The sequence below is a fragment of the Nuphar pumila genome, chromosome 2 (assembly GCF_984573655.1).
Source record: "Nuphar pumila chromosome 2, dmNupPumi1.hap1.1, whole genome shotgun sequence".
NCBI lineage: Eukaryota > Viridiplantae > Streptophyta > Magnoliopsida > Nymphaeales > Nymphaeaceae > Nuphar > Nuphar pumila.
In genome coordinates, this window is record NC_143250.1 from 97999435 (window position 1) to 98019080 (window position 19646).

The 19646-nt window shown below is 38.5% G+C and overlaps 2 protein-coding genes across 3 annotated transcripts; both read left to right on the plus strand.

The window, feature by feature from the left end:
* The first annotated feature begins 1849 nt into the window (after window positions 1–1849).
* LOC149846327 (autophagy-related protein 18c-like) lies at window positions 1850–15919 on the plus strand. Of its 2 annotated transcripts, XM_089996298.1 has the most exons (5): window positions 1850–2253; window positions 2494–3351; window positions 5184–5442; window positions 9608–9731; window positions 15670–15919. In XM_089996298.1, the coding sequence occupies exons 2-5, from the start codon at window positions 2560–2562 to the stop codon at window positions 15767–15769; spliced, it is 1275 nt and encodes a 424-aa protein (XP_089852424.1). In that variant the 5' UTR covers window positions 1850–2253; window positions 2494–2559; the 3' UTR covers window positions 15770–15919. The 2 variants fall into 2 exon arrangements, with proteins under 2 accessions (XP_089852424.1, XP_089852425.1); XM_089996299.1 differs by lacking the exon at window positions 1850–2253 and having other exon boundaries at window positions 2445–3351.
* Window positions 15920–17241: 1322 nt separating this feature from the next.
* Window positions 17242–19380, plus strand: LOC149846328 (Pentatricopeptide repeat (PPR) superfamily protein). The gene has a single exon (XM_089996297.1). The coding sequence runs from the start codon at window positions 17363–17365 to the stop codon at window positions 19208–19210; it is 1848 nt and encodes a 615-aa protein (XP_089852423.1). The 5' UTR covers window positions 17242–17362; the 3' UTR covers window positions 19211–19380.
* Window positions 19381–19646: the final 266 nt, after the last annotated feature.

Here is a 19646-nt window from a genome sequence, read left to right on the forward strand (position 1 = left end):
GATCATTAGAAACTCAGATCCAAATTTGTCACGGTAAGCCATTGTGCATAAACCTTGTGGGATTTTGATGCAGAGCTACATTAAGGTTGTGCCTAGAACCTGAAGATTCGATACCAAAACCAAACTACAAATTTTTAATATCAAAAAATGACACTAAGGTTAAAATCATTAAGAAGAGGGATGTAAACGGTTTGGATTCGGATGGGATGTGGCCATACCATATTTGACTAATGAGATGTTGGCTAAACAGATTCTAAATAGGATTCGAATTTGGATGGTGAAAAACTCATACCAGATCCCTTTTTTACATGTCAACAGATTCAGATATCCATCACATTTGGATATTTGTCAGATTCAGAAGCAAAAAATCAAAACCATATCCGCATCCGATTATAATTGGATACGGTTTTGGCTTACCAAATTCAAATAAATGGAATCGATTGGTCAGATATCGGATAAAAATCTGATTCATTGGCATCCCTATTAAGTGGTAAGTTTGAATCTGAATCAAAATCTGGTCATGCGTACGTAAATCTGGATCCAATTTTTACTAGGGGATCTGGTAAAAATAAGACAATGTATTTGGTATGTAAATAACATAAATGCTGGATTTAATACGGATCTGAATAGAGATTTACCAGAAAATGACAACCTGTATTTGAATCCAACCATTCAAGTCTGAATCCAATCAGCAAACACGTTCATTGTCTGCATCAAGATCCACATCGGAAAACTTATGTAGTTGACGCAGATTAGAGACCTGGCCAAATCTGGTTCATTTCACCCCTATTCAGATCTCTATCAACTCTACATAGTAGGACTTAGACTGGGGTCCAGATCCAACCTAATAAGGCTTTATGTCCAACATTTTAAAGGATAAAATCTACTTGGACCACCTGGGAGCTGAGATCATGACTCTAAGATCCAAGGTAATCAAATGCACCCTGATGGGTTTGTTAAAATTGGTTTGAGGCAGACCAGGTCACGTCTGTAACAATCATATAAGGACCCACTTGGTGTGAATCAGTTCGGGTACATAACAATTCGGCTTGTCGTTGGACACAAATTGGGTTGACAAGTGCAAATTAATCAGGAAAGATCTACAAATTTAAGGCTAATTAGTGTTGAAAATGCTAAGGATATTGATATATGATAACACATCGTTTTTATTATAACTTAAGGAGCTTATTTTCTTCAAACATACATCTAAAATACTTGGTCGGTTTGGGTTGAATTATCTGACACAAATCATTAATCCGGAATTGCTCTAATATCCAATAAGATGACAATTGACATCCTACCTCAGTTTCTATTTTGGAGGAAGCAAAAGATGAAAAAAAAGACCCCGTCAGACTCAAATGAGTTGGTTTGGATCGGGATACCAAATCCAACTAGATCCAACCTAACTAGGGATGCCAATGAATCAGATTTTATGGCATATTTGACTGAATTCATTTCTGTTTAGTTAAGCCAAAACCATATCCCATTGCAATGTGGTTTTGATTTTTGCTACCAAATTCCACAAATATCCGAATTTGATGGATATCTGAATCCGTGTTTGCATGTAAAAAAAAAAGGATCTGGCATAAGCTTTTCAACATACGAATTCTAATCCATTTCAACATGCGATTAGTCGAATATGGTATTGGTCACATCAGATCCGAATCCGAAATAGTTACATCCCAAAAGCTTACCCTTTACCAGGCACATTGTAAAAAGGGTTCGGATCCAACCCATTGTCCGCCGGTTGCACCGACCAGCCAGATCACAATTCATAAGGGTTTTCATGGGCGAGAGGAGAGATTCTTCAAAATCAATACTATAAAATGGGGGGGGGGGGGGGGGGTGTAGGGAGAAGAAAATCAACCCAAAAAAGAAAAGAAAAGGACAACGAAGGAGAAAGAGAAAAATCGTCGCTCTTTGCTCGACTCTTCCCTTGGGGAAATTAGGGCATCGAAGCAAGGTGTTCGATCTCCTATCGCTTTTTTTCTCTCTTTTCTCTCCTTTTGCGTGAATTGATGTGGATTGAACGACGGATCGGTCGTTTTCCTCTTTTTTTCCGGTGAAGAGAACGGTTAGAAAACGAATTTCGTCGAGATTTTCGTTTTTTTCGTCTAATACGGTTGTCAGATCGATCGGGTGGAAATTTCTAGGGCTACTCATCTAGATCGGCCGTTTACGGTGGAATCGACGGCGATCTGAGGGGAAAACCCGTTGAAAACCTTCTGGATCTGGCGCGCGTGGAAAATTCAGGTTTTTTTGTTGTGGTTTCTACTTCAATTTCTTTGAATTTGGTCGTTTTTTTGGGAATTTTAATTTGTATGTGACGATTTTTTGGGATCGATGTTTTTTTTTCTCTCTTTCTTCTTTTTTGGTCATCATGTTTCTCTTATGGGGGAAACGAGTTGATTGATCGTAGCTATGTATGATCCAGTACTTAATTGTTGGTTGTGTTTCGTGCGTTTATTTCATATTTTTCTTCGTTTTTGTTAGAGAGAAACTTGTGGTGTTCCAAGTGGGATTTTTGTTTCCAATGGCAATTGATATCTCCACGCTATCATGACTACGATCTTGCCATCCGTCATGAGTTCTACAGCCTCCACCCCTCAAGGAATGCATTCGCCAGCGGGGCTTGGCGGTAGCGAGTCGTCGTCTCCTCGTTCCCAGACTTCGACGGCCTTGTACACTCACTTTGAGCCCGAGTCCAGCAACGGCGACGACACTGAATTGTTGTTTGTCTCTTGGAATCAGGATTATGGGTGCTTCTCTGTAGGTACGAACCGTGGATTCCGTATCTACAATTGCGACCCTTTTAAGGAAACATTCAAAAGGGATTTCAAGAATGGGGGATTCGGAATTGTTGAGATGCTTTTCCGCTGCAATATATTGGCACTTGTTGGTGGTGGGGATAAGCCGCAGTACCCTCCGAATAAAGTTATGATATGGGATGATCATCAAAGTCGGTGCATTGGAGAGCTTGCATTTAGGTCTGAAGTTCGTGCTGTCAAATTGAGACGGGACAGAATTGTCGTGGTTCTGGAGCACAAGATATATGTGTATAACTTTTCAGATTTAAAACTCTTGCATCAGATAGAAACCCTTGCTAATCCCAGGGGGTTATGTGTTTTGTCACATCAACAGAATACATCTGTACTGGCTTGCCCTGGTCTGCATCGTGGGCAGGTTCGAATCGAGCACTTTGGGTTGAAGATGACCAAGTTCATTAACGCTCATGATTCTCATATTGCATGCTTCACTCTGACAAATGATGGTCTTCTCCTTGCAACTGCTAGTACGAAGGGCACCTTGATCAGAATTTTCAATACAATGGATGGGACCCGCTTGCAAGAGGTATCTTTTATTAATTTTTTTAACTTATGAGTGGTAGTTTCTACTCCAGTTAAGATTTAAGAATCATGACAATTCACCACTAAAAATAATTATTTAATATAACTAACATTCATCTATTTGTATTTGTTCTGTCTTACATATTTATCAATTACTTGAACTGCATTCTTTATCAATGATATATGTTTAACATCCATTTCTTTCATCCACCTTAACTTCTCTTAAAATCCATCTTATCCATTCATCACCATCACGCCTTATCCCAACCACATGGGGTCAGCTCTACAAGTCCTGTTTCTCCATTCCTTCATGTATCGGGCTACATTGTCTGTCATCTTACAATCCTTCATATCACCTTATACTGCCTCCCTCCAAGTCTTCAATGGTCTTCTTTTCCTAGCCATGTGCATTGTGTCAATCTTCCTTATTGATGTTATGATTGTCTTCATACAATATGTCCATACCATCTCTCTCTCTCTCTCATATTGATACTCCCAAATTTTCTTTTCATATACTCCTTTCTAATCTTTTCCGTTTTCATAACTCCATACGCCCATCCTAACATACTCGTTCTTGTGACTTTCACACTCTCTTATTGTTGCTTTTTAGTTTCCCAACATTCAAAACCATATAAGAGTACCAATCTTATGGCAATTTTGTAGAAACGTCCCTTGAATTGTAGAGGTGTTTGTTTATAACATTCTACTAGTTTGTTACTGTTGTAAATATTCTTTTTATTAAATCTATTTATTGTCTTTCCTACATGTCCATTCAAAGCTCCATCTATAAATGTGTTTATCTGGAATTGTCAAACTTCTTCTTTCATTGAGTTAAAAAATTCAAACAACTCTTTCACTTAATCCTGGCTGAGGTGCATAGACACTCATAAAGTTAAAGTTCTCTTTATCTAATATAATCTTTAACCTAATAAATTTATATTTTATCCTGTGTACTTTATAGAACCTTATCATGTAAAATGGTATTAATTACAATCCTTGACCTATTTGTTGAATTATGATTTCCTACATACCACAACTTAAATCCATATCCTAAATATCTAGTTTTCTCTCATTTCTGTTTTGTCACTTGTAGATTCATTATAATTAATTTTCTTCTGTTCATGTGTTTTATTATTTCTGCATTATTTCCTGTTAATGTTCATATATTGATGCAATTCTTGTCCTACTACCTTGCTACTTTTGCATAGTCTTATGTGAGTATGAATGCCCTTGCTTACTGCTCATGACAGCCAGGTTTTGTTGTTGAGTCTTGCCTCTCGGGAACAGCCTGCCCCCTTGCCTACTTCTCACTATGATGGGTTTCATTGTAGTGCTTCACTTTTGGTGAACACCCATGTCTTTGCTCACTTCTCACTATGCCTGGGCTTTGCCATAGTGTTTCACCCATGGCTAACACCCTAGCATTAATGAAAAATTTCTTAGGATTCATGCTGATAGAATGTTCTAAAGTTTCATAGTCATTTGCAACTAACATCTATCCTCCTTCTTTATCCACACATGGGATGGACATTAGTAGGGTCAAAATCTTATTTATTTTTCATTTTTGGTGAGCACGTAGGACGTCCATGAATATAACAAGCTTTTGCCAGTTTGTGGGTTCATGATCAGGGACTGGTAGAGACAAAGCCATACAGTTGGATGTCAATAACCTTGCTAATTTTTGTCTTGCCTTTGAATGAAACAATTAAGAGTATATACATTTCCATCAATGAATGTATATCTTTTTTTCTCCTCTAGGCAGTGCGTGTGTTTACTTGCATTGCACACGATTACAGCCATGAAAATTGCTCAATATGTGGATGCTGTTTGATGCAGGTTCGTAGGGGAGTTGACAGAGCAGACATTTATAGCGTTGCCCTTTCTCCAAATATTCAGTGGCTAGCAGTATCTAGTGACAAGGGAACTGTGCATGTATTCAGCCTCAGAGTTAGAGTTGTGGGTGAAGATTCTGCCAACCATCCTATTGCTGGTCAAGCACCTATGCTTACTCATCAGAACTCTTCTACATCAGTCGATGCCCTTATTGCACCAAATACAGGTGCCAATCCAAGCTCATCGTTGGCCTTCATGAAAGGTGAGAAACTAATATGGTACTGCATTTTACTTTTTAAATTAAATGAAAAAAGACAATCTTTTGAGTTACATGACTTGGATTTTGCTGGCTAAAGTATGGCAGCATTATCTCTTTCAACATATTATCACTACAGGGTCATTCATACTGTAAAAATTGCACAAGCTAGATCATGCTTCCGCCTTCTTGTTCATGTGCATTTTTCTGTAGTTGGGTATCGATGTAATGAAATGTGAACCATTGGCACATTGACTCCATTGACATGGACACAAATGCATGGATATCCGCAATGCACATGCATCATATTGAACTTATGTGATTTCTATGAATTGAGGAACCAATTGTCAAGATAGGAATGTGAAAGTAATTTTAATGCATGATAAGATGACTAACTTGTTTGGTGGACATGCAAAAGATGATATCTACTTGCCAAAGGCTTGTACTGTTGCTTTTAGATACTGTGTCATAGAGTTGTATATTTCCGATGTACCTTACATACTCGTTTGCACATGATTTACTGAGTTGTCAATGGTAAACAGTTCAGATTGACCAAGCAATATTGAAAATTTGAAATACTTAATGCATCTTAGGTAGATGGATGAGGGTGTTTGTTAACATTTCTATGGAGAGCACGTGCCATTCTATATCTAGAATAAACTATCTTTGTATTTATCGGGAATTCTATTGGCATTTTCATCTCAAGATGGGTCCTTACTATCACATTTCATTCGTGAAAGCTATTTGTTAGCCCAAGCAATTATGTGCACAAAAATGTATATGTGCACTACAACACATCCAAAAGATGCTTATGCAGACCCTTTCCTTCTCCGGGTCTGAATAACCTGGAGTCTTGCCCAGCTGGGACTGCGCAGAGGGAGTTTCCATTTCTTCACGGACTCCCAAAGAAATCTGCCTAGCCTGGAGTGCTACCCAGGTTGGGACTTTGGTGGGATGGCCCCCTAGACTTCTATATAGGGTAGGATTATGCCTGTGTATTTTGCTGTTTTGTCCTGTTGTAAATCTATATATAGATGTATCATGCTTAGTTTATTTTCAATGAAGTTTATTTAGAGATTTCTTTAAGCTTCGTTCTTGGTTCGTTTTTTTATTAATTGAGGGAACATATTTCTCCCTCGCCTCCTCTTCCACGCTTGTCATTGACTCGGAGGGAATGCCTTTTCTCCCTCCCTTGTCGTTGACCCCTATCCATCATACCTATCCTTGTGCAATCATCCATGAGAGACGGTTCTCTCTATCCTTCAACGTTGTACACCCCCTCCTTCACGCGGTGCATGCTCCTCTTTCGTGTCACGTCTCGTTTTGCATGTCAGATCCATAGAACCGTCCTTCGTGGGAGTTCGGGTTCTAATAGTGGTATCAGAGCAGGTCAAACCTTAACCCCACCTAGTGCATATCCAGACCAAGATTGGACCCAGACTTTACCTGTACCAAGACCCAGTCCCATTAGGGTACGTGAGAAAATCATGCGCCTAGTGTTTGACCCCGGAGGTGACAGGGATCAGGTGTGACAATAGTTTCCAGAGAGCGCTCGCCTTGAAGACAAGGCGATTTTGAGGGGGGTGGATTGTTACGAACTGTCTCAGATCCGACCTCGAGAAGCCGTTCTGGATCCAGTTCCGCCCAAGAGACCCAGTCTAAAAGGATCCGGAAGATGCCCTTTCATATTTTTATTCTTATTTTTGGTCATTTATTTCTTTTAAGACTCTTTGGTAGACTCTATAAATAAGTGTTGGTATTCTTGATTAAGTATAAATTTGTCGTGTCCTATATTATATTTATATTATGTATTATATTTTTAATATATAATATATATTTTTAGTATATTTTAGATATATAGTATATATATTTTTAGTATATATTTAGCTGTGTCCCCGTACCCACATTTTTTGGAATTGCCATGTCGTACCCGTATCCGCACCCACACTCGCACCTGTACCCAGGTGACATAACTTTTCTCCCTCCCTTGTCGTCGACCCCCTATCCACCATTCACATCCTTGTGCAACTGTCCAGGAGAGACGACTCTCTCTCTCTTTCCCCCAATTTTGCATGCCCCTCTTTCGCGCGGTGCACACCCTCTTTCGTGTCGTGGCTCGTTTTGCATGTCGGATCTGTAGAATTGTTCTTCGTGAGAGTTCAGATCCTAATAGTGGTATCAGATCAGGTCCTTCTCGGACCCTAGAGATGTTCAACTTCTACAACAGGGGCCTAAGCCCTTCACCTGCCCGCCCGTCCGAATCACCCACTATCAAAGGTGATCATCACCAACTGCGGCTACCATCGTCTGGATCTCCCCTCTGAGTGATCTCACGAGATCGGTGCTATATCTGTACTTCCGATAATAAATTCTAGACTTCTAAATCAAGTATTTATTTGTTAGAATCTGATATTAGATCCCCCCGATCCGACGTTTGGAAGACAAACCTCATTTTGCCTGTTTTTGGGAAGGTTCGACACTGGCCTGCAACCCAGTCCGGTTTTAAGAATTTGTGTTTCTATAGTTAGACAACCATAAAAATCCCCAAAGAATTACCCTAGCTAGTCCTACCTATCCTAGACCGAACCCAATTTACAGATCGTGAAAATCAATTTTCGATCTGTAGATATCGTGTTTTTACCAGACCCTGTCAGAAACCACACTTGGATCCTGACCGGTTTTCGACCGACTACTAACAAAAATTCCCTAGACCAGGTCCCATAGCAAAAAATCCAAAAAATTTAACCGTAGGAGCATATACCTATTAGCTTTTAGACCTAATTTACAGATCCCGAAAATTCGTCCGGACCGTTGAGATCTGGTTACATTTTTGGAACTTGTCAAATCCTGAATCTCAAAACCTCCGCATGTCTAATTTCCTAACTATATCCAAACTTGTCCCAAACCCATATTATCTAACCCAAAGGTACTTCATATCTTCAACTCATCTAGACCAGATCAAACTCCTTCAAAATGGATCTATATTTTATCTCAACTAGTTGTTCCAGATTCATTTGATCCATTCCACATTGAAGGTCTCTTACATGACTTTTGTTGGATCATAAAAAATGTTCCTTGCTTCAATACGCATGTTGGGGTAGATCATGTTTGATTCATTCAGGGTTCTATATTGTGGACCCATAACCTACAAGACGAAACAAGATTGAAAAAAAGAGGAGAACCGACTAACAACTCTGTGCCTAGAGTTCTCGTCTTGAGGTTAAGTTAAAGTGAGTTTGAGAGGGGTGGTTTGTTACGAACCCTTTCCTGCTCCGGGTCCGACCAGCTAGGACCCGCCCAGCTGGGACTGCGCAGAGGGAGTTTTTCTTTCTTCCAGGACTCTCAGAGAAACTTGCCTAGCCTGGAGTCTTGCCCAAGCGGAGACTCTAGCGGGATGCCCCCTAGACTCTTATCTAGGATGAAATTGTGCTAGTGTATTTTATTGTTGTGTCCTCCTGAATATATATATATATATATATATATATATATATATATATATATATATATATATATATATATATATATATATATATATATATATATAATCATGCTTTGCTTAGTTTATTTTCAATGAAGTTTAAGAGATTTCTCTAAGCTTCATTTTTAGTTCGTTTTTTGATTCATTGATGAAACATATTTCTCCCTCATCTCTTCTTCCATGCCCATCATCGACCCAGAGGGAACGCCTCCTTCCCTTGCCATCAACCCTCCATCCACCATACACATCGCAGCCATCTAGGAGAGACGACTCTCTCTCTCCCCCAATGCTGCACACCCCTCCTTCATGTGGTGCACGACCCTCTTTCATGTCGTGCCTTGTTTTGTATGCCGGATCTGTAGAACCGTCTTCCGTGGGAGTTCGGGTTCTAATAGATGCATATCTGGCCAAAATATCTTTTCAAGGCAAAATATACAGTTGGGAAGAATTTCAAGATGAGATGAACATTGTAAACATGAAAAAAGTGCATGCCCATTGGGATCATCGTGTTGGTTGGGATGCTAAAAATTTGGTAGATTGGTTCAGTTATGGCTTTCTAGATATTCATGTATATTTATGCATTATTGTTTTGGTTGTCTTTTTCTAGATATAGATGTACATGTATGCACGTACTCTTGTGTGCCCAAACTATTAAGTGTTCTATCCTGACAAATGTATTGATGACTTTGACAGGGGTGCTGCCAAAATATTTTAGTTCAGAATGGTCTTTTGCTCAGTTCCATTTACGTGAGGACACCCACTTTCTTGTTGCATTTGGGGCTCAAAATTCTGTCCTTATTGTTGGCATGGACGGAAGGTATGATTCTGTTCATTGTCAAGAGTGGTTTCACTTAAATATTTCATTGTTTCTATCTTTTTTTTGGTATGCTTGGATGCCATGTTCTTTGTATAGCATAGACAGATAACTATGATCTCAATTTCTTTCATATATTTTATTAAGTATTTATGTCATACACATTTTTTCATGTTTGTGGGCATTCCAGCCAAAGTTAGTGATTCTACCTTATGGGGGATATCCATGTAATATTTTTGCTCAACTTTTCCTGATTATTCCCAAGTCGTTCAACATATGTTTTCGTAACAAAAAGATGAATAGATTAACAATCTCATTCCAACACAGTGAAAAACATCACAGTTGGTATATGATCAGCTTGTTTGAAGAAAACTAGAAAAAGTGCACAATAAGTTATCTGGTAAGCAGAGTTATCCATAAGACTATAAACATATACAATTGGTGAAAATGATGAAATTGTTTGAAGAAAAGTGTACACTAAGTTATTTAGTGTGCATCATCGTAACAAAAAAGTTTAAAGAGCATATTTATGCACCTATACTTCATTGTTGATTGTCTATGTCACATAGGTGCGGGTGTGGATGCGGTGATGCTGCACTTTAAAAAAACTTGGGTTCGGGGAGGGTATATGTATAATTTTTAACAAATTTAAGTTAACAATGCCTAATGCCCATGTGTGTGCATTTATGTATTTATATATATAATATAGATAAAACTGGACTACTTTTAGACAGAAATGGACCTCTGTGTGGTTGATTTCACCTGACACAAAGGAAGCCATGTCCAAGTGTCGCACCCACCCTCATGGGTGCTTGCGGTGCCCTGTTAGAAGAGTTTGTGTTATATAGTTGATTGTATGTTATGTGCATCCTAGAAGTGTATGTGCTTGTAAATAGTACATATGGACAAGTTCCTTTAAGGTTAGATGTTAATGCACTATGTCACATAGATGCAGATGCAGGTGCTGCTGCAGCGATGTGGTACTTAAAAAAAAAAACTTGGGTGCGGGGCCTAGGCACTTGCCTAGCACCTAGGCTCCTAGGCAGTAGACTTGCGCCAAAGTAGCCTAGGCAGGATTTTAGCTACATAGCTCAAAAGATATAGGGCATGGTTATTTTGATTAACTGGCCAACATAAAATTAATTAGTGCGACCAATCTAGTTGAACACAATCCTAAAATCATAGATGCACCTTCCTCTATAAGCAACTCATCTCCAGTAATATCCTTTCCCTGGAGCAAGGAAACTGATGTTCGATATCCTGTGAGAAACCATCTTAATTGTTTTGTTCCCACAAGAGGATGTGTACATAGAGAAGTTATGAGATTTTGTTGATCTTTGTCACCCTTCTAACCAACGTCATTCTCATAAAAGACTTCTTTTTACCAATGAGCTTTTTGGGCTTAGCTTGCTGTAACAAAATATCCAAAAATACAAAACAAGGGCCTCTAAGGGTTTACAAGATCATAAACACAAAGATGCACAACACAAGTCCAACTAAGGGACAATACAAGAGCACAAAGGCAATACACAAGCACTAAGTGCGTTCAAGACAACAAAAAATTTAAAAAAACACAAGAACATAAAAAATATATATTTTATTAATCATGAATGCTTAAGAGAAGCATTGAAGAACAAAAGAGGGGTTCTCCCCTATTTACACAAGAGATAGTCTCAAATAGAGTTGTTGGACTGTGAGTAGTGGAGTGTTCCAAACTCCCAACAGCTCACTAGTCCAAAAAGAACTGTCTTTGACCAAATAGTCCCTATAAAAATAGAAAATGACAAAACAAATAAAATAAAGTAAAAGTACTAATGTGCCCCTAATAGGTATTGCCTATTATAAAGAATGAAATGACCAAAATATCCTTAATGAGTATTTACCTATTACATCATTATAATATATATATATATATATATATATATATATATATATAACTTAACACTCCCCCTCAAACTTACGGTGTGATATATCGACAGTTTGGAAATACAAAAAATAATCAATGGGAAGGATTCAAGCCTTTAAGTGTCTTCAATGAAAATCTCCATCTTTATGACATTATTGAATTTTGCAAATACAAGTCTTCAAATATCTTTATTGGTGATCATCCTCAAACGCCTTCATCGGCTATCTCCATCTTCATGATGCATCGAAGATATTCCTTTCTCAATCCATCACATCTTTAAGAACCTGTAGAAAGAACAAAACAAAGGTCCCAACTATACAAAAGAAGGTATTCTAACCAAATAGTTATAAAGTTTAAAAACAAATATATATATATATATATATATATATATATATATATATTGAAGAAGAATAACACTCAAGTAGATTTTTTCAAACAAAGTAACAATAATTTTTAGACAATCATTAAGAAAGATAATTAGAGAATACCTCAAAGAGAATTTTTTATGAAATCAATTTTACTCAAATCAACATATTTTTCAAGAAAACATAAATATTATTCATAAGGGAATTTAATTACTAAAGAACATATAAATTATCAAGAGATAAACAATCATGTATTAATAATATCCCAAACTTTTTAGAAAAACACTTTAAATAAAACAAATTATTAATATATACTAAAAACAACATGCATATAAAGTATGACATTTAAAAAAGAATCCTCAAGAAAAGAGGAGTTAATCAAACTTATGCATAAACAATGTGAACAAGATAATCAATACAAAACATATATTTGCAATATTTTTAATGCACATAATAATGAATGAGAGAAATCTCATAAATCACAACCCATTAGAATTCACTCACACACCTAGAATTGGTTTAAGTACAATGAACCAAATAACAATCTTTAAAACATATATATATATATATATATATGTTATCAATAAAATGCATGAAATTTTATCAATAAACATTTTTTTATACAAGGAAGAAACTAGTAAAAGTTTAGAAATTTCATGGAGAGATTTTAAAAATCCCATAAATATTAAGAAATGATATTTTACAAATCTCAACAATAGTTTGACCACCACAGGTAATCACCTCACTAGACGTTCAAACCTCAAAATTAAACAAATTTCAATATAAGAATAAATACGAACATGATTTAACATTTATAACCATGGAGTGTTTGAATAAAGCATATGCAAACAACACATGCTTAAGAATACTAGATCATATACATACATATAAAACAAGTTAAAAAATCTAAGATTCAAACTAGTTCTCATATATATTATTTCACAAGATCAAACAAATTTTATAAACCTTATAAAACATTTAATAAGAATAAATCTAACAATAATTTTGAAAAACATTTAAAGATTTTAGTTTTTAACAAAAATAACCAATAACTTTTCAAAGATTAGAAAAATGAGTATTTTTTCATGCATAATGCATGAGATAGATAACTCAAATAACACTAAAGGTTTAAGATACATACCGAGTCTAGATTTTTCTTGATTCTAAGCCACACAACGATCACAAACCTTTACAAAGCACAAACTTGAACCGAAGAATCCCAAGACCAAAAATGCAAAATGCCAAAAAATATATCTTGGCTCTGATACCATGCAATAATATATGCGAAAATACAAAACAAGAGCCTCTAAGGGCTTACAAGATCATAAACACAAAGTGCACATGCACAACACAAGTCCAACTAAGGGACAATACAAGAGCACAAAGTCACTAAACAAGCACTAAGTGCATTAAGACAGAGAAAAAAAAATTAAAGAGGAACTCAAGAATATAAAAAAATATATATTTTATTGAGAATGAATGCTTAAGAGAAGCATTGAAGAACAAAAAGAGGGTTCACCACTATTTATACATGAGGTAGTCTCAAATATAGTTGTTGGACTGTTCTAACAACTCTATTGACTAGTCCAAAAATAATCCAGCAGCTTTATTTGGTCTTTGACAAAATATTTCTTATAAAAACAAAAAATGACAAAAAGAACAAAATAAAGTAAAAGTACTAATGTGCTCCTAATGCGTATAGCTTATTACAAGGATTGAAATGACCAAAATACCCCTAATGGGTATATATATAGTAACCTGTATCTTCAAACACAAAGTGTTTGAAGATGGGTTAGATGAACCGTCGCCGTTGATCACGTGCGATCAAACGGCGATGGCTCGTCATTTTTTTTGTGCTGCTAAATGTCTGGGCGGAAAAAGGACTTTCGTTTTTTTGAAACAAAAAAAGAACACGCGGCGTAGTGCTACACGTTCGAAGGTGTTCGAAGGAAAACCTGTCCGAAGATACTGGGTTTTCTATATATATATATATATATATACATAACTTAACAGCTTGCTACGTTCCTAGGAGAAAAAAGGCTTTACTCTAATCCATTCAGATCCACGGCTCTTTAGTTGCAAGGCCGATCTCAACAGCTCATCATTTTCTGTTATACTTGGCTTCATTTTTATGGGACTACATTTGGCTTTGATTACCTAGATTAAAATAAGTCCATATAAAATGTTCCGATGAAAGATTTGCAGAACTCCCAAGGCATGAATATCTCTCAAACATTAGTATGCTCTTATTATCGTGTGAAAGTGAACTTCTGAGTGTGGTTTCAACTTTCATCTTCCCTCTTGGTGTGGTTACACTCAAACTTGGTCAAGATCTGTAAGGCTTTCCTCTCTTGCCTCTCCATCAGAACCAAAATCCAATTAGATATCTGTTGATTATGTACGATTAAGTGAAATGCAACCTATGTATATCCCTGTTTTTCTTGTTCTTTCCTTGGCTACGAGGACCAGCTTTTAGGGCTTAGTGACACCCATTCTCAGCGCGCGTACTTTCAATGTGAAGATTCATTGATGGGGCATAAGCTATGTAACACGAACTCTTCTAACAGGGCACTGCACCCGCGTGCGACACTTGGACACAACTTCCTTTGTGTTAGGTGAAGTCAACCACACTGAGGTTCATTTCTATCCAAAAGCAGATTCAGTTAACCCTAATGAAGTCCATTGTTATCTATATTATATATATAAATACATAAATGCACACATACACTTAATGTTAACTTAAAACTGTTAATATATATACCCTCCCCGCACCCCTGCACCTCCAATTTTTTTTAAAGTGACGAATCGCTGCATCTGCACTCGTACCCGCACCCATGTGACGTAGGGCATCAGTACTTAGGTTATTCAACAGATGATCAATCCTCTGAGGTTCTTTGTGGTCTTTGAGATGAAGAAGAATGAAAGTTTTCGTGTTACCCTCTGTTTTTGAATTATTTGTTGCGGCCCTTTCTCATGTTGCCTCTGAGGATTGCTTACTCACCCTGTTTGAACGATAGTGACTGGAAAGATTAACTGGGTTCCAGTATTTTCTGTCTTTTGAAAAATGTCCCGTAGTGTTTAAAGGCCTATGGTCGAATGGTGCTTATACAAGCAGAAGTTGGAAGGGCATTTTAATCCAGCTTCTATGGAAGTTAAAAAAGTTCGGGCCAGGGTCTCTTGATCTCCTTTGTAATATCTCAATTCTGAGCATGGGGGAATAGTCCTGGACTTGGTGGTTATCCTTCAACCATATCGGAGGCCTAAACAAGTGCTTCCTTTCTCTAGATTGCTCGCAGAAATCCAATATACTAACAGATGAAGCTCAAAATAAGGGAAGATAATTTCTTCTCTAAAAAGGATAGAGAATTTCACATATGATAAAAAAGAGTACCTATAAGAACATGAAAACTATGAAAGCCAGTTGGGATAAACGAGCAATGGACAGCTCTCCATATCGTTGATTTTTTAAAGGAGAGAATCAAGAAAGCGAAACAAATAAAAAAGGTAGTGAGAGGTTACCAGCCAACACGTATACACATGCACACACCCACAGCCACTGCAGGTTGCAATTTGGTGATGACATTTTTGTTCTATTTTTTTTTAATATATTGTTATAACCTAACAGGTGTGCCATGGTTGTTCATAGACTGAACCTTTTTCCCTGTTACAGTTTCTATAGATGCAGCTTTGATCCTGTACAAGGTGGAGAAATGTTGCAGCAGGAGTACTTCCGGTTTCTGAAATCTGACAACAAACACAAAAGCGTTTGATCCCGTCTCTCTCTCTCTCTCTCTCTCTCTCTCTCTCAATGACTGTAAATATGACTAATTTGTAACATGTGCATAGTGAGACATGCTATATTGCATTAAGCGTGGGATGTTGGCATGCTTTTTGACTTTTTTTTAAATATCCTCTTCGCATTTATTTTGGTTCTCCCATTGTTCTGTCTTTTAAGGTTTTAGATGTGGTGCGATTATTCCAACTCTTCTTATTGTCGTCTTGTAGAACAGAACGGTATTACAAGAGGTCTCTCTCTCTCTCTCTCTCCTGAATTAGCAAGTGGTGAAATGTCAATAAAACGATAAACTTGAAGCATGGAAACAGAGGCATTTTATTTTAACGTGTTGCAGTTTACAAATGGTAAACGTGAAAATGGAAGATGATCCTAAAAGCATATTATCGACCATGTTTATGCATTGACAAACCTTTGAAGGCTACCACCACCCATGTGGTTAGAGGTACGGCTGGTAAACGAGCTGAACGAACTGAACAGGGGCTGTTAGAGCTAGGCTCATTTACAGCCATATAGTGTTCAGACTCGGCTTGTATGGCTGGTACGAGCTGAGCCAGAGCCAAACGAGCTGAGTCTGAGCTGGTTCGCCTAAATAAAAAATTGTTTTCTTTGAAAGGGTTCATAGCACGAATGAAACTCCCAAACTGTTACATTCAAGTAAGTTCAACCAGCCAGTTTGAGCTAACATGCTTTTTTGACATTTATAGGGCAATAAATTCTACATAAGCCGTAAGCCATCTAAACGAGCTTATATGAGCTGAGATTAACACCTTTTGTTCGTGCTTGACTTGGTTCCGAATAACGAACGAGTTTGCATTAGATACGTCATCCAAAGTAACCGAAGGAATGAGTTTGAGATGAGCCGAGTCATGAGTTGCTCAGTTCGTTTTACAGCAGGGTCTTGTGTCAAACTTAAGACCCAGAATCGAATCTCACTGGCACATGGTGGCTGCTGTTGCTTTAACACCGTTGGGGGGCACTTGGGTGGTCCTGTCCTCAACCAGGAGTTTTTACCTCGCGAACGTCGTAAAAAAAAGACAAACCTTTGAAGGCTAGCGTTCCTGAGGGCATCCCCGTGGCTATGAGGTCGAACGCATAGGAAATAAATAGAGAGTTTTATGCCACCTGGGAGTGCTGCGTAAGCGCGGCAGGTTGATCCAATGCCAGCTGGTTCACTAACCAAGGTTTGGTTTCTCATGCCATGATCCACCAAACCTCGGTTCCCTTCACAGATCAGATGTAACCAAACACACCCTTAGTGGCTGAACTCTCGGTTTCATATTCAAATCAGAGTCGACATTTTCTCTGCTCTATATTTGGTAACTAACCCTTTACAATGTTCACAGGTAAAATGCTCAATTTTGGAGGATCCTTATCACCATCAAAAGTTCAGATCCGGGATCGACTCTGCAACTTCCAACCTGTAAAAAAGGAACCAAATTGCCAATCGGGTCAGGCACCACCTTAAACGGTTGGGTTTTTTCACACGGTTGTTCCATACTCTTAAGAAAACCAATTCCATAAAAAATCCCTAATCCCATCCCCCCATCAAATTTGCCTTGACTCTTTGATGAGACCCACCATCCTAAAATCCTCTTCTCTCTCACACCCAACCTATTTCATTGTCAGTAGATGTGTCCCTCTTCTCCAATCATGTGCAACCAATGAAACCCTCAACCCTGGCCAGCAGATCCACTCGTGTATTGTTGTCAATGGCTTTCAGCAGATCCCATTCTTGGTCACCAGCCTCATCAATATGTACTCAAAGTGCCACCAACCATGGGAAGCTGTTAAGGTCTTCTATCAGACAACTGAACCCAATGTGTTTGCATGGAATGCCCTCATTTCTGGCCTTGTTTACAGCCAATACTTCACTGATGCAATTGGGTTTTATCATGAAATGAGATCCAAGCATGTCATTGGTGACAAGTTCACCTACCCATGTGTGCTCAAGGCATGCTCCAATCTGCAGGACTCCTGGGAGGGCAAGAAGGTTCATGCTGGGTTGGTTAAAAATGGGTTTCATTTGGATGTGTTTGTTTCTGCTTCCTTGATCAATTTCTACTTGAAATTTGATGTCCCGGACGATGCCCACCAAGTGTTTGTTAAAATGTCTGAGAGGGATGTTGTGTTATGGAACTCGATGATTACTGGGTACGCTCAGAGTGGTAGATATTTTGAGGCGTTAGAGGTGTTTCGGCTTATGGAGCATGAAGGAGTTGAGGTCAGCAAGTTTACGATAACTGGGATTCTATCTGTTTTAGCAGCAATTGGGGATGTTCATAGAGGGAGAGAGATTCATAATTATGTTAAGGAGCACGGTTTCCAGGACGATGTAGTGGTCTGTAATGCCTTGATCGATATGTATGGGAAATGCAGGAGCCTGAATGAGGCGAGACAAGTGTTTGATGAAATGCCTCAGAGAGATATAGTGTCCTGGAATTCTATTATTTCTCGTTATTCTCAGTCTGGCGATCATGATGGAACTCTGGTGCTTTTTTATAAGATGAGGGTAAGCAGCGTTAACCCAGATGCTGTTACAGTTGCTGCTGTCTTGCCTTCTTGTGCACATTTAGCTGCACTTAGGCATGGAAGGGAAATTCATGGTTATATGATAGTGAATTCTATGTGTAGAGACGATGTCTTTGCACAGAATGCTATCATGGACATGTATGTGAAATGTGGGAGCTTGAACGATGCATACTTAGTGTTTGATAATATCCTTGAAAGGGATCTGGTATCTTGGAATATCATGATTATTGGGTATGGCATGCATGGTTATGTCAAGGAGGCACTAGAGATGTTTGGGAGAATGCAAATGGCCCGCATGATGCCCGATGAGATCACCTTTGTTGGAGTGCTGTCTGCATGTAGCCATGCTGGGCTTTTTGATCATGGTGTTGATTTGTACAAACAGATGCATTCTGAGTATGGAGTGGTGCCGACAGTAGAGCATTATGCGTGTGTGGTTGACATGCTTGGTCGAGCTGGTCGCTTGCACAAAGCATATTCTATCCTGCTAGACATGCATATTGAGCCTAATCCAGTGGTGTGGAGGGCATTTCTTGGCGCTTGTAGGCTCCATGGTGATACAATTTTGGGAGAGGTAGCAGCTCGCCGGCTCCTGGAGCTTGAGCCTGGCCATTGTGGGAACTATGTATTGCTCTCTAATATCTATAGTGATGCTGGCCGTTATGATGAGGTGTCGGATATACGAAAGGAGATGAAGGTTCGGGGAGTAAAGAAAATGCCCGGCTGTAGTTGGATCGAGCTCAATGATGGGGTGCATGCTTTTATTACTGGTGATCATGCACATCCTGGTTCCGATATGATCTATGAAGTTTTGCGTGTATTGGTGGGAATGTTACACGAACATGGTTATGAGCCAGACGTGGGTCTTGCACTAACAGGAGCATAGTGGGATGGTCATGAAGTTTGCTAGATTCCTGGCTTATAGGGAACCAGTTAATGTTGGAAGTAATTCCTTCTCCCATGCTGGGTTATACTGGAATTTTTTATGATTTATTTCCCTGCCGAGGGGCATGAACACCAAAAATTTAAAATAGACCCAAGGAGTTTGATTCAAAATTGAATACTAGCAATTAACTCATCATGCTAGCCCACAGGATGTCACTAAGTTGACGGAACGTCACAAGTTTGAAACCCACGGGTGGCGTCCCTTGCCACAAAGTTGACTGGGTGTACTCCCTGGTGGACAAGGGGGACCTCAAGGGTTTTACCAACTGGAGGCCAGCCAATGTGCGGTGGGAGATGTTTTTTTTCCTTAGATCATTAACAAAAAACAGTCATCATACTCAGCATGAAACTGCTTCTATCACCCCCATGGCAGCATT

Bases quoted from the DNA above. Each gene is read 5' to 3' on its own strand.
- LOC149846327 (XM_089996298.1), top strand. From the start codon at position 2,560: ATGACTACGATCTTGCCATCCGTCATGAGTTCTACAGCCTCCACCCCT. The intron at 5,443-9,607 runs GTGAGAAACTAA...TGACTTTGACAG, and splicing joins ATCGTTGGCCTTCATGAAAG to GGGTGCTGCCAAAATATTTT. The intron at 9,732-15,669 runs GTATGATTCTGT...TCCCTGTTACAG, and splicing joins ATTGTTGGCATGGACGGAAG to TTTCTATAGATGCAGCTTTG.
- LOC149846328 (XM_089996297.1), top strand. From the start codon at position 17,363: ATGAGACCCACCATCCTAAAATCCTCTTCTCTCTCACACCCAACCTAT.